This window comes from Oncorhynchus nerka, linkage group LG15 (genome assembly GCF_034236695.1).
Source record: "Oncorhynchus nerka isolate Pitt River linkage group LG15, Oner_Uvic_2.0, whole genome shotgun sequence".
NCBI lineage: Eukaryota > Metazoa > Chordata > Actinopteri > Salmoniformes > Salmonidae > Oncorhynchus > Oncorhynchus nerka.
This window is the reverse complement of record NC_088410.1, coordinates 53894946-53909309: the sequence shown is the minus strand read 5'-3', so window position 1 is coordinate 53909309 and position 14364 is coordinate 53894946. Positions and strand designations below refer to the sequence as shown.

At 43.4% G+C, this 14364-nt stretch overlaps 1 protein-coding gene and 1 long non-coding RNA gene across 6 annotated transcripts in view; both read left to right on the top strand.

The window, feature by feature from the left end:
* Nucleotides 1-14364, top strand: part of LOC115142714 (inter-alpha-trypsin inhibitor heavy chain H3-like) — a 35346-nt gene that overhangs the window by 18076 nt on the left and 2906 nt on the right. The window contains exons 13-20 of one of the 5 annotated variants that reach the window (XM_029682378.1): nt 7956-8176; nt 9419-9451; nt 13069-13098; nt 13223-13273; nt 13357-13425; nt 13544-13615; nt 13795-13902; nt 14057-14231. In XM_029682378.1, coding sequence (XP_029538238.1) covers nt 7956-8176; nt 9419-9451; nt 13069-13098; nt 13223-13273; nt 13357-13425; nt 13544-13615; nt 13795-13902; nt 14057-14231 — 759 coding nt within the window. The remainder of the gene's footprint in view (nt 1-7955; nt 8177-9418; nt 9452-13068; nt 13099-13222; nt 13274-13356; nt 13426-13543; nt 13616-13794; nt 13903-14056; nt 14232-14364) is intronic. The other 4 variants (XM_029682379.1, XM_029682380.1, XM_029682381.1 and 1 more) reach the window with 4 other exon arrangements.
* On the top strand, nt 8183-9360 carry LOC135560207 (uncharacterized). The gene is made up of 2 exons (XR_010458784.1): nt 8183-8721; nt 8837-9360. It is a non-coding gene; the product is annotated as an uncharacterized LOC135560207 (long non-coding RNA).

Sequence of the window (14364 nt, the reverse complement as noted above, 5' to 3'; positions counted from 1 at the left end):
TGAAATAGTCTTTTACGAGTGCAGTTTTTTTTAAATTACTTATCGTTAATACCATCTTTGGTCTGCTTATTAATGCAGAAGCACCTTTTTTCCCATTCCTGTCAATAATTCTAATATTATTTACAATATTAATATCTAATAATATTTAAGTCATACAAAAGTGTTACATTGAGTGAAGTTTAAAAATAATTATGTGATGTATTTTAACATGAAATGTTTACAAAAGCAAACAAACATTTAATTAATAAAATATGTAATCAGTCATCTTCAAAAATAGATTTGTAGACATTTTAAAAATGTATATAAAAAAAATGGAAATATCATATTTACGTAAAGTATTCAGTCACTCAGTACTTTGTTGAAGCACCTTTGGCAGCAAATACATCCTAGAGCAGGTGTTCTTCAACCTTTTTCAGCCTGGGACTGTTGCTGTTAAAATACAAGTCAGAATTTTGAACTCTTTGATAACAGAACACACACACATGCTCAGTACAACCTTAAGTAACAGTACAGAGATGAATAATTATCAGGCCTACTGTACATCTTACTGTAGAAATTATTGTTGAAAAAAAGTATAGGTTGTAACTGTTGCTGTTAAAATACAATAAATCATTTTTATTCTGAACTGGAATAAACTGATTGATCACATCACACACACACACACACACACACACACACACACACACACACACACACACACACACACACACACACACACACACACACACACACACATTTAAGTCATTTAGCAGACGCTCTTATCCAGAGCGACTTACAAATTGGTGCATTCACCTTATGACATCCAGTGGAGCAGCCACTTTACAATAGTGCATCTAAATCTTTTAAGGGGGGGGGTGAGAAGGATTACTTTATCCTATCCTAGGTATTCCTTAAAGAGGTGGGGTTTCAGGTGTCTCCGGAAGGTGGTGATTGACTCCGCTGTCCTGGCGTCGTGAGGGAGTTTGTTCCACCATTGGGGGCCAGAGCAGCGAACAGTTTTGACTGGGCTGAGCGGGAACTGTACTTCCTCAGTGGTAGGGAGGCGAGCAGGCCAGAGGTGGATGAACGCAGTGCCCTTGTTTGGGTGTAGGGCCTGATCAGAGCCTGGAGGTACTGAGGTGCCGTTCCCCTCACAGCTCCGTAGGCAAGCACCATGGTCTTGTAGCGGATGCGAGCTTCAACTGGAAGCCAGTGGAGAGAGCGGAGGAGCGGGGTGACGTGAGAGAACTTGGGAAGGTTGAACACCAGACGGGCTGCGGCGTTCTGGATGAGTTGTAGGGGTTTAATGGCACAGGCAGGGAGCCCAGCCAACAGCGAGTTGCAGTAATCCAGACGGGAGGTGCCTGGATTAGGACCTGCGCCGCTTCCTGTGTGAGGCAGGGTCGTACTCTGCGGATGTTGTAGAGCATGAACCTACAGGAACGGGCCACCGCCTTGATGTTAGTTGAGAACGACAGGGTGTTGTCCAGGATCATGCCAAGGTTCTTAGTGCTCTGGGAGGAGGACACAGTGGAGTTGTCAACCGTGATGGCGAGATCATGGAACGGGCAGTCCTTCCCCGGGAGGAAGAGCAGCTCCGTCTTGCCGAGGTTCAGCTTGAGGTGGTGATCCGTCATCCACACTGATATGTCTGCCAGACATGCAGAGATGCGATTCGCCACCTGGTCATCAGAACGGGGAAAGGAGAAGATTAACTGTGTGTCGTCTGCATAGCAATGATAGGAGAGACCATGTGAGGTTATGACAGAGCCAAGTGACTTGGTGTATAGCGAGAATAGGAGAGGGCCTAGAACAGAGCCCTGGGGGACACCAGTGGTGAGAGCACGTGGTGAGGAGACGGATTCTCGCCACGCCACCTGGTAGGAGCGACCTGTCAGGTAGGACGCAATCCAAGCGTGGGCCGCGCCGGAGATGCCCAACTCGGAGAGGGTGGAGAGGAGGATCTGATGGTTCACAGTATCGAAGGCAGCCGATAGGTCTAGAAGGATGAGAGCAGAGGAGAGAGAGTTAGCTTTAGCAGTGCGGAGCGCCTCCGTGATACAGAGAAGAGCAGTCTCAGTTGAATGACTAGTCTTGAAACCTGACTGATTTGGATCAAGAAGGTCATTCTGAGAGAGATAGCGGGAGAGCTGGCCAAGGACGGCACGTTCAAGAGTTTTGGAGAGAAAAGAAAGAAGGGATACTGGTCTGTAGTTGTTGACATCGGAGGGATCGAGTGTAGGTTTTTTCAGAAGGGGTGCAACTCTCGCTCTCTTGAAGACGGAAGGGACGTAGCCAGCGGTCAGGGATGAGTTGATGAGCGAGGTGAGGTAAGGGAGAAGGTCTCCGGAAATGGTCTGGAGAAGAGAGGAGGGGATAGGGTCAAGCGGGCAGGTTGTTGGGCGGCCGGCCGTCACAAGACGCGAGATTTCATCTGGAGAGAGAGGGGAGAAAGAGGTCAGAGCACAGGGTAGGGCAGTGTGAGCAGAACCAGCGGTGTCGTTTGACTTAGCAAACGAGGATCGGATGTCGTCGACCTTCTTTTCAAAATGGTTGACGAAGTCATCTGCAGAGAGGGAGGAGGGGGGGGGGATTCAGGAGGGAGGAGAAGGTGGCATAGAGCTTCCTAGGGTTAGAGGCAGATGCTTGGAATTTAGAGTGGTAGAAAGTGGCTTTAGCAGCAGCGACAGAAGAGGAAAATGTAGAGAGGAGGGAGTGAAAGGATGCCAGGTCCGCAGGGAGGCGAGTTTTCCTCCATTTCCGCTCGGCTGCCCGGAGCCCTGTTCTGTGAGCTCGCAATGAGTCGTCGAGCCACGGAGCGGGAGGGGAGGACCGAGCCGGCCTGGAGGATAGGGGACATAGAGAGTCAAAGGATGCAGAAAGGGATGAGAGGAGGTTTGAGGAGGCAGAATCAGGAGATAGGTTGGAGAAGGTTTGAGCAGAGGGAAGAGATGATAGGATGGAAGAGGAGAGAGTAGCGGGGGAGAGAGAGCGAAGGTTGGGACGGTGCGATACCATCCGAGTAGGGGCAGTGTGGGAAGTGTTGGATGAGAGCGAGAGGGAAAAGGATACAAGGTAGTGGTCGGAGACTTGGAGGGGAGTTGCAATGAGGTTAGTGGAAGAACAGCATCTAGTAAAGATGAGGTCGAGCGTATTGCCTGCCTTGTGAGTAGGGGGGGAAGGAAGGTGAGAGGGAGAGGTCAAAAGAGGAGAGGAGTGGAAAGAAGGAGGCAGAGAGGAATGAGTCAAAGGTAGACGTGGGGAGGTTAAAGTCGCCCAGAACTGTGAGAGGTGAGCCGTCCTCAGGAAAGGAGCTTATCAAGGCATCAAGCTCATTGATGAACTCTCCGAGGGAACCTGGAGGGCGATAAATGATAAGGATGTTAAGCTTGAAAGGGCTGGTAACTGTGACAGCATGGAATTCAAAGGAGGCGATAGACAGATGGGTAAGGGGAGAAAGAGAGAATGACCACTTGGGAGAGATGAGGATCCCGGTGCCACCACCCCGCTGACCAGAAGCTCTCGGGGTGTGCGAGAACACGTGGGCGGACGAAGAGAGAGCAGTAGGAGTAGCAGTGTTATCTGTGGTGATCCATGTTTCCGTCAGTGCCAAGAAGTCGAGGGACTGGAGGGAGGCATAGGCTGAGATGAACTCTGCCTTGTTGGCCGCAGATCGACTCCACGTGGGTCGTGCGCGCTGGGACCACCAGATTAGGGTGGCCGCGGCCACGAGGTGTGGAGCGTTTGTATGGTCTGTGCAGAGAGGAGAGAACAGGGATAGACAGACACATAGTTGACAGGCTACAGAAGAGGCTACGCTAATGCAAAGGAGATTGGAATGACAAGTGGACTACACGTCTCGAATGTTCAGAAAGTTGAGCTTACGTAGCAAGAATCTTATTGACTAAAATTATTAAAAATGATACAGTACTGCTGAAGTAGGCTAGCTGGCAGTGGCTGCGTTGTTGACTTTGTAGGCTAGCTGGCAGTGGCTGCGTTGTTGATTCGGGGCCAGCTGGCTAGCTAGCAGTGTTGATTACGTTACGTTGCGTTAAAAGAACGACAATAGCTGGCTAGGTAACCTAGAAAATCGCTCTAGACTACACAATTATCTTTGATACAGAGACGGCTATGTAGCTAGCTATGTAGCTAGCTACGATCAGACAAATCAAACCGTTGTACTGTAATGAAATGAAATGAAAATGTGATACTACCTGTGGAGCGAGGCGGAATGCGACCGGGTTGTTAAGTTCTATTCGGTAGACGTTGGCTAGCTGTTGGCTAGCTAGCAGTGTCTCCTACGTTAAGGACGACAAATAGCTGGCTAGCTAACCTCGGTAAATTAAGATAATCACTCTAAAACTACACACTCTAAACTACACAATTATCTTGGATACGAAGACAGCAAAGACAACTATGTAGCTAGCTAACACTACACTAATCAAGTCGTTCAGTTGAGGGTAATAGTTACTACAGTGCTGCTATACGGTAGACGGTGGACGTTAGCTAGCTGGCTAGCTGCTGGGCAGATAGCAGTGTAGGCTACGTTAGGACGACGAAATACGATAATTACGCAATTATCTTTGATACAAAGACGGCTATGTAGCTAGCTAAGAAGAAATTGCTAAGATTAGACAAATCAAACCGTTGTACTATAATGACGCACACACACACACACACACACACACACACACACACACACACACACACACACACACACACACACACACACACACACACACACTCCTAATGAGAGATGTGTGACTGCAGGTCTATTCTGGACATTTTGACAGTGCAACCCTGAGGTTATGCTCAGTATTGAGTCTGTTTCTTTACTTGTTTCTTAACTATGCCAGATTTGAGAACCCTGACTCGCATAGGTAACTTTATATGGTGCCAAACTGGATCAGAACATCTGTACTGCTTTCTCTGCCAGGCAGGAGACCGCTATGCATAATCACTTTAACTCTACCTACGTGTACATATTACCTCAAAATAACTCCACATCGCCATCTATTTTGTGAAGTGCACCAGTCCCTCCTGCAGCAAAGCATTCCCACAACATGATGATGCCACCCCCATGCTTCATGGTTTGGATGGTGTTCTTCGGCTTGCAAGCCTCCCCCGTTTTCCTCCAAACATAACGATGGTCATTATGGCCAAACAGTTCTATTTTTGTTTCATCAGACCATAGGACATTTCTCCAAAGAGTACGATCTTTGTCCCCATGTGCAGTTGCAAACCGTAGTCTGGCTTTTTTATGGTGGGATTGGAGCAGTGACTTCTTCCTTGCTGAGCGGCCTTTCAGGTTTTGTCGATATAACACTCGTTTTACTGTGGATATGGATACTTTTTTAGCTCTTTCCTCCAGCATCTTCACAAGGTCCTTTGCTGTTGTTCTGGGATTGATTTGCACTTTTCGCACCAAAGTATGTTCATATCTAGGAGACAGAACGTGTCTCCTTCCTGAGCGGTATGATGGTGTTTATATTTGCGTGCTATTGTTGATACAGATGAATGTGATACCTTCAGGCATTTGGAAATTGCTCCCAAGGATGAACCAGACTTGTGGAGGTCTACAATTATTTTTCTGAGGTCTTGGCTGATTTCATTTGATTTTCCCAATGAGGCAATGAGGTTGAAGGTAGGCCTTGAAATACATCCACAGGTACACCTCCAATTGACTCAAATGATGTCAATTAGCCTATCAGAAGCTTCTAAATCCATGACATATTTTTCTGGAATTTTCCAAGGCATCGTCAACTTAGTGTATGTAAATTTCTGACCCACTGGAATTGTGATACAGTGAATTATAAGTGAAATAATCTGTCTGTAAACAATTGTTGGAAAAATTACTTGCGTCATGCACAAAGTAGATGTCCTAACCGACTTGCCAAAACTATAGTTTGTTAACAAGAAACTTACGATTTCAACTGGATGTAAATAAGATATATATATATATATATATATATATACATATTTAATTTTTTTGCAAACATTTCTGTTTTCGCTTTGTCATTATGGGATACTGTGTATAGATTGCTGAGGAGTTTTTTTATTTAATCCATTTTAGAACAAGGCTGTAACGTAACAAAATGTGGAAAAAGTCAAGGGATCTGAATACTTTCCGAAGGCACTGTATATGCCAGGTCACAACCGAAACAATGATGTCACTACCAAAACGCCTGTTATTTTGGCCAAAAATGAAGATAGTAAAAGTAACAAGTACATCAATCAATATGTTTCAGATTCATACATTAATCATTGGACATTATTCAGAGAATAATAGAGATGATATTTCTTTAAATTAAATTGAAAGGAATCATACACCTGTCGTGGAAATTCTACACGTGGACACTCAAAGTCAATTTTAAATGAATCTTCCTTTATTCTCAACGCGCTGGAGAGGTTCTAACCAACTCAATGCACCATGTACACATGTCGATCAGGAGTCCAACAGAGAAGTCTCATTAGTTCTCTTATATACTGTACGTACACAGAAAGTAATAATGACATGTTTTAGCTTATTCATTATTCATAATTAAGTCATCATTAACATTTGCTTCATTCATGTGACCGACCAATACTGGTTCATGCATGTGACAGACCAATACCTCACGAGGCTTTCTTCTCTCCAAGCTGAGACCTTGAAACTGAGATATCGTTCTCAAAACAAGGGTCTGGGCGTACTGCCAAATTGCAGATACTACAGTGAGGAATTCTCCCAGGCACGTTCAATCAGTCACTTACATGAACACAGAAATTGGTTATTAGAAAAGCACAAACGTAAACATTCCCAGTTCATTACACCCAAACCATTCATTCCTATGCTTTACAGTGTTAAATAACACAAATATATGATAACAATATTGTTTGTGAACAAATGTTTCATTTTGTCATTTTAATAAGGTTATTAAGAGCAACGTGAAAATCGTTGAGGAAATCTGATGCAGCTCAAGTCGACTACAAAACCCACGATGCAATGCTCTCTCTCTTTCTCTCTGAGCATGCTTTCTAGCTAGCTAGTGTAGCTAATGTACACACAATAATACCAAAGATAGTACAAGGTGCCAGATGTTTCACCGGATGTATAAATCTGAAGCATCCAAATACGGTGAGGCGATGAAGCCCAGTGGGAGAATATGGAGTGAGATGGAACTGGGACTACATTCTGCATATTTTCTCACTGAAGAAAAGCCCCGATCTCAATACAGTATTCTGTTACCATAACTAGAATCTGTTACAGATAGAGTGCATTAAGTTTTGCAGGTTCAAGTCCCGTACTTTTTCTGAATGTCCTCTCCCGATATGATCAAATTCATGAAAATGTACAATTGTATTCAAATTCGTTGGTTAATTTACCATCATCCAATACACACACGCACGCACGCACACACACACACACACACACACACACACACACACACACACACACACACACACACACACACACACACACACACACACACACACACACAGGGCAAGGGGGGAGAATAGAAAATTGCGTTGCGTGATGGACGTTGAAAGAAAAACTGAGTTGAATATTTGGTCCACTGTTTAGTTTGACCACATCTTAGCAAAATACATACCTTGTCATGACGATATAAAAGGATGTATGTGTTCTAGACAAGTATGCCCATACCATATATTGGCTGATATGGCAATCAGGAGTAGAGGTAATGTTTTAAAAAGCATTATGAAATGTGTGTTACTCCCTATCTCCATTGACAAGAACCTTATTGTGAGAACGTGGCACAATGCAATTTCCTGAATTCACTGACGGACCACTTATCTTAGCTGGTAAATCACGGTGAAAATACATGTTTTACCCAACTCATAGAACATAGACTATCACCAAATTAACAAGAGTTTCATTCGGTAATGGATTATCTCTTTAAATTTTTTGAAAATCGTATTTTGTAATTTTTTTATGCAAATACAGTTATTATACCTGTGATTGTGTGTGTTTGTTTCAGGGTGCAGTTGAGCGGGACGGCAAAGGAGAAGGTGAAGAAGGAGGCCCTGGATCTTTGTCTGAAGTACGGCTTTGTGACTCCTTTCACCTCAATGGTGGTCACCAAGCCCCAGGGAGAGGACTCACAGGTGGCCCACAAGCCCAAGGAGGGGGAGAAACGGATACAATCTAGTCAAGTCGACTACGGGTCATCATTACATTTCTTGAACCACCAAGTCCACAGTGAGCAAAACTACCATCATCATCACCACACACACACACACACACACACACACACACACACACACACACACACACACACACACACACACGAAGGCAGGCATGCACACATGCACACACCACCCCCCACAGGCACACACAGTGTGGCAATTAACTTTTTCTGGCTGGGGGCAGTATTGAGTAGTTTGGATGAATAAGGTGCCCAGAGTAAAATGCCGGCTACTCAGTCCCAGTTGCTAATATATGCATAGTATTAGTATATTTGGATAGAAAACACTCTGAAGTTTCTAAAACTGTTTGAATGATGTCTGTGAGTATAACAGAACTCATATGGCAGGCAAAACCTGAGAAAAAAATCCAATCAGGAAGTGGGAAATCTGAGGTTGGTCGTTTTTCAACTCATTCCCTATTGAAGATACAGTGGGATATTGGTCGTGTTGCGGGGAATGAGTCAGAGGTCTGCCAAAATGCCTTGAGCTCGTAACGCTTGTTCATGTGAGAGTCGGCTTGAGTTCCATTGCAATTTCTGAGGACAAAGGAATTCTCCGGTAGGAACATTATTGAAGATTTATCTTAAAAACATCCTAAAGATTGATTCTATACTACGTTTGACATGTTTCTACGGACTGTAACGGAACTTTTTGACTTTTTGTCTGCTCCTAGTGAACGCGCTTCGTGAGTTTGGATTTATTTACCAAAGGAGCTATTTGGACATAAATTATGGACATTATCGATTAAAACAAACATTTATTGTGGAACTGGGATTCCTAGGAGTGCATTCTGATGAAGATCATCAAAGGTAAGTGGTCTGTTATACTCACAGACATAATTCAAACAGTTTTAGAAACTTCAGAGTGTTTTCTATCCAATAGTAATAATAATATGCATATATTAGCATCTGTGACAGAGTAGGAGGCAGTTTACTATAGGCACGCAATTCATCCAAAGTGAAAATGCTGCCCCCTATCCCTAAAAAGTTAACAAGAAGTGTATCTTTAAAATGGTTTGAAATACTTGTATGTCTGAGGAATTTTAATTATGAGATTTCTGTTGTTTTGAATTGGCGCCCTGCACTTTCACTGGCTGTTGTCATATCGATCCCGTTACCGGGATCTCAGCCCTAAGAAGTTTTAATGTATGGTGTAAGTCAATGGCGTAAATAAAAGACCAAAGGCTGTCAATCTACAGTATAAACTTTACATTATAAACTGTATATGAACTTTAAATATATGTTATGTTTACCAGGACAACCTGAATTGTCAGCCCGAAACCTTCCTGGTAAGACAAATACCTTACCCCTAATTTTACTCAATCTTCTATTTTGGCCAGGATTAAATTCAAAACTGCGATAAAGCGAGCTTGAAGAGCGATTGGATTGAATCCTGGCCCTTGTCTAGGTTAAATTCAGAAGTCACTACTGACTCTACCCAAAATGTTCTCTCTATTTTTATCCCTCTCTCTCTTTCACTCTCATCCTCTCATCTATTCTCCGGTTACTTGACTCTATTTTTTCTCAGATGTTTTGGTGAAATACACGTTTGTCTGTGCAGTATGTGTGTTTGTAGTTGGACAGAATGTAAAGAAAATAACTACAGTAAAAATATACACTCACCGGCCAGTTTATTAGGTAACCACCCCGTTCACGAAAATGGATCGCTCCTACAGACAGTGAGTCTTGTGGCCGTGGCTTGCTATATAAAGCAGGCAGACAGGCATCAAGGCATTCAGTTACTGTTCAATTGAATGTTAGGATGGGCAAAACGAGTGACCTAAGAGACTTTGAGTACGGTATGACCACCGGTGTCAGGTATGCCGGATCCAGAATCTCAGAAACATTGCCTTCCTGGGCTTTTCGCGCACGGCAGTGTCCAGAGTTTACCGACAATGGTGTGACAAACAAAAAACATCCAAGTCAGCAGCAGTCCTGTGGGCAAAAACAGTTAGTCGATGAGAAAGGTATATGGAGAGTGACCAGAAAGGTCAAAGGAGAATGGCAAGAATGGCAACAGGTGGGCCACAAACAGGAAATAATGGTGAAGTACAACAGTGGGGTGCAGAACAGCATCTCGGAATGCACAACTCATCGATCCTTGTCACGGATTTGCTATTGCAGCAGACGACCACACCGGGTTCCACTCCTACAGCTAAAAACAAGAAGTGGATCCAGTGGGCACACGGTCACCAACACTGGACAGTCGACGAATGCTGTTGCATCACAATGATGGCAGAGTCAGGATTTGGCATAAGCAGCATGAGTCAATGGCCCCATCCTGCCTGGTGTAAACTGTACAGCCTAGAGGCGGTGGTGTGGGGAATGTTTTCCTGTCACACGCCAGGTCCCTTGATACCAATTGAGCATTGAATGTTTCAGACACCTTGTAGAATCAATGCCCCAAATATTTCAAGCTGTTATGGAGGCAAAGGTGGGTCTGACCCAATAGTAGATGGGTGTTCCCTAATAAACTGTCCATGACTGTATGTGAACATATACAAACACTAAAACCTGAATAAATAGCATCAAGATCAGTGGGATCAGGTTAAGATTAGTACAGTTGAAGACGGAAGTTTACACACCTTAGCCAAATACATTTAAACTCGGTTTTTCACAATTCATGACATTTAATCATGGTAAAAAGTTAGGATCACCACTTTATTTTAGAACGTGAAATGTCAGAATAATAGTAGAGAGAATGAATTATTTCAGCTTTTATTTCTTTTATGAGTATTTGGTAGCATTGTCTTTAAATTGTTTAACTTGGGTCAAACGTTTCGAGTAGCCTTCCACAAGCTTCCCAAAACACGTTGGGTGAATTTTGGCCCATTCCTCCTGACAGAGCTGGTGTAACTGAGTCAGGTTTGTAGGCCTCCTTGCTCACACACGCATTTTCAGTTTTGCCAACAAATTTTCTATAGGATTGGGGTCAGGGCCTGGCCACTCCAATACCTTGACTTTGTTGTCCATTTGGAAGACCCATTTGCGACCAAGCTTTAACTTCCTGACTGGTGTCTTGAGATGTTGCTTCAATATATCCACATAATTTTCCTACCTCATGATGCCATCTATTTTGTGAAGTGCACTAGTCCCTCCTGCAGCAAAGCACCCCCACAACATGATGCGGCAGTTTATGGCGGTTTTGGAGCAGTGACTTCTTCCTTGCTGAGCGGCCTTTCAGGTTTTGTCAATATAGGACTCGTTTTACTGTGGATATAGATACGTTTGTAGATGTTTCCTCCAGCATCTTCACAAGGTCCTTTGCTGTTGTTCTGGGATGGATTTGCACTTTTCACACCAAAGTAGGTTTATCTCTAGGAGACAGAATGCATCTCCTTCCTGAGCGGTATGACGGCTGCGCGGTCCCATGGTGTTTATACTTGCGTACTATTGTTTGTACAGATGAGCGTGGTACCTTCAGGCATTTGGAAATTGCTCCCAAGGATGAACCAGACTTTTGGACGTCTGCAATTTTTTTCTGAGGTCTTGGCTGATTTCTTTTGATTTTCCCATGATGTCAAGCAATGAGGCACTGACTTTGAAGGTAGTTCTTGAAATACATCCACAGGTACCCCTCCAATTGATGTCAATAAGCCTATCGAAAGCTTCTAAAGCCATGACGTAGTTTTCTGGAATTTTCCAAGCTGTTTAAAGGCACAGTCAACTTAGTGTATGTAAACCTCTGACCCACTGGAATTGTGGTACAGTGAATTATATGTGAAATAATCTGCCTGTAAACAATTGTTGTAAAAATGACTTGTGTCATGCACAAAGTAGATGTCCTAACCGACTTGCCGAAACTATAGTTTGTTAACAAGAAATGTGTGGAGTTGTCAGAGTCGTGTGTATAGGTGGCAGGGAAGTCAGGCGCAGGAGAATCAGACTTGGTGGAATGGAGTAGTTTTAAAAAACATAACTCCAAAACTATGAATACAATAAAATAAAGTGGGTACGAGGACCCGTTGCGCACCAATACAAACAACACGAATACTGAACAACAAACAATCTCTAACAAAGACATGAGGGGAAACAGAGGGTTAAATACACAACAGGTAATGAATGGGAATGAAACCAGTTGTGTAGAAGACAAGACAAAACCAATGGAAAATGAAAAATGGATCAATGATGGCTAGAAGACTGGTGACGTCGACCGCCGAACACCGCCCAAACAGAGGCATCTCCTTCGGCAGAAGTCGTTGCAGGAGTGTGTCAGAGTCCTTTAAGAACAGTGGGTTTGGAGTCAGGTGCAGAGAGCAGAGGGTTCAAATAAATGTATATTTTCTTACCGGAAAAAATGGTCACGCCAAGAATACAAGGCGCATCAACTGACCGGCCCATACACAGGACCCAAAATGTCCGGAAAAATAAAATACAAGCGAGCATCCACAACCTAACAGTATAACAATCCCGCACAAACCTAGGCGGGCCTAACAGGCTTAAATAGACAAAAATCATTAAACACAATAAGGTACAGGTGCAACTAATGTGACCAAACGAACAGAAAAGGAAAAAGGGATTGGTGGCGGCTAGTAGGCCGGCGACGACGACCGCCGAGCACCACCCGAACAGGCAGGGGAGCCACCTTCGGTGGGAGTCGTGGCAGAGGGGTTGAAAAACGAGTTTTAATGACTCCAACCTAAGTGTATGTAAAACTTCCGACTTCAACTGTATATATGAAATGATTTAATGAAATTAAATGGTCATTAAATACATAGTTTAATTTTACAAACAGTTTCGTCACAATACACTTCACAAACAAAACAAAAATGATAGAGGTGAGGAGAGAAAAAAGGATGGAAAAGCGTCAAATCAAAAGGAATGACAACAACAATAAAGAGATGCTATATCAGTGGATTCCCCCAGCACTATTAACTCAATGAACTTTCCTCCTGTCATTCCCTAGCTGGTCCTCCCCCAAAACAAGGACTAAGAGGCAAGTGTGTCAATTTCAACTGCTGTTAAAGTGTAGTGCAGAAGAAAACAATTTCCGCAATGATTGAATTCTGACCAATTCCCAAAATTTGGTGATGAGTTTTACAACTGCCCCTGCTTTACAGGAAATAACAACAAAAGGGGAGGGGGAGGAAGAGGAATCATGTCAAGTGGCGGCAAGTGACTACCTTTCCCCTCTATCACAGCTGAACTTGTTGAACATCAGCTTACGTGTGCTCATTTTGTGTTTTTGTCATAGGCTTGATGAGTCGTACTAATTATGATGTTGGTCATGCTGTCCAGAAGTCATTTCCTGACTTTGGCATGGGTAATTCTTTGATATCTTGTGTGTGTGTGTATCTGTGTGTAGGATTCTTTGTGTTCATGTTCTGACTGTATGTCTGTCAGGTTCTCTCTGTGAGTGTTCTCTCATGTTACACTTTCAGATTATCTTGATTTTAATGATCCTCTGCGAGCTCACCCAACTAAAACTACAATGAGAACTACAACTACAACTGGTACTGCAATATTTGTCGTCCTCAAAATGTATTTTTTTTTGTATATTTAAGATGTTGTCTAAGGTTATTGCTGTTTTTTTCTCACAAAGTATCTTAAGCACCCTTCTGCATTCTCTCTGTCTGTCCCTCTCTCTATTCCTTTCTCGATTTTCCTCGCTCTCTCGCTCTCTCTCTCTCAGTGAGTCCTCTACGGAGGTTCCTGTTGCCCGCTGAGGGCCAGGCTCTGCCACTGTGCTATGACATTCCTGTGGCTCTCTCTCTCAGACTCCTAATAGACCCCAACAATGGTGACTTGACCTTTAGAATTTGATTCTCATTTTGAATTCTGATTTTGATTACAAATAGTTATTTAATTATTTCATTCAATTATTCATTGTCCTTTCCACATCATCCACTCACTCCTCAAACATCGTCGAATGAACCGTGTCCGTCTTTCACCAGATTTGGCTATGAATGGTCAGCTTGGACAATCACCCAGTGCAGGCTACCAGAAGATTGTGATCCATTACAGAAGCGATCAACATATTGAGTTAGACACTACTGGCATCACCTTCAACGATGGGCAGAATACAACATACTTCTTCTGGAGCCTGAAAATCAACCACGAAACGGACAGGTGCTGAATCATATACCAACTACATACTTTCGAATAAAAGTCATTTTGTGCTATTGTTTTGTTTCTGTGATGAGAATTCTGATTAAGCCTTTTGTGCAGTGCAAGGTGTTTTATGTATAGCCTGGTTAACCCA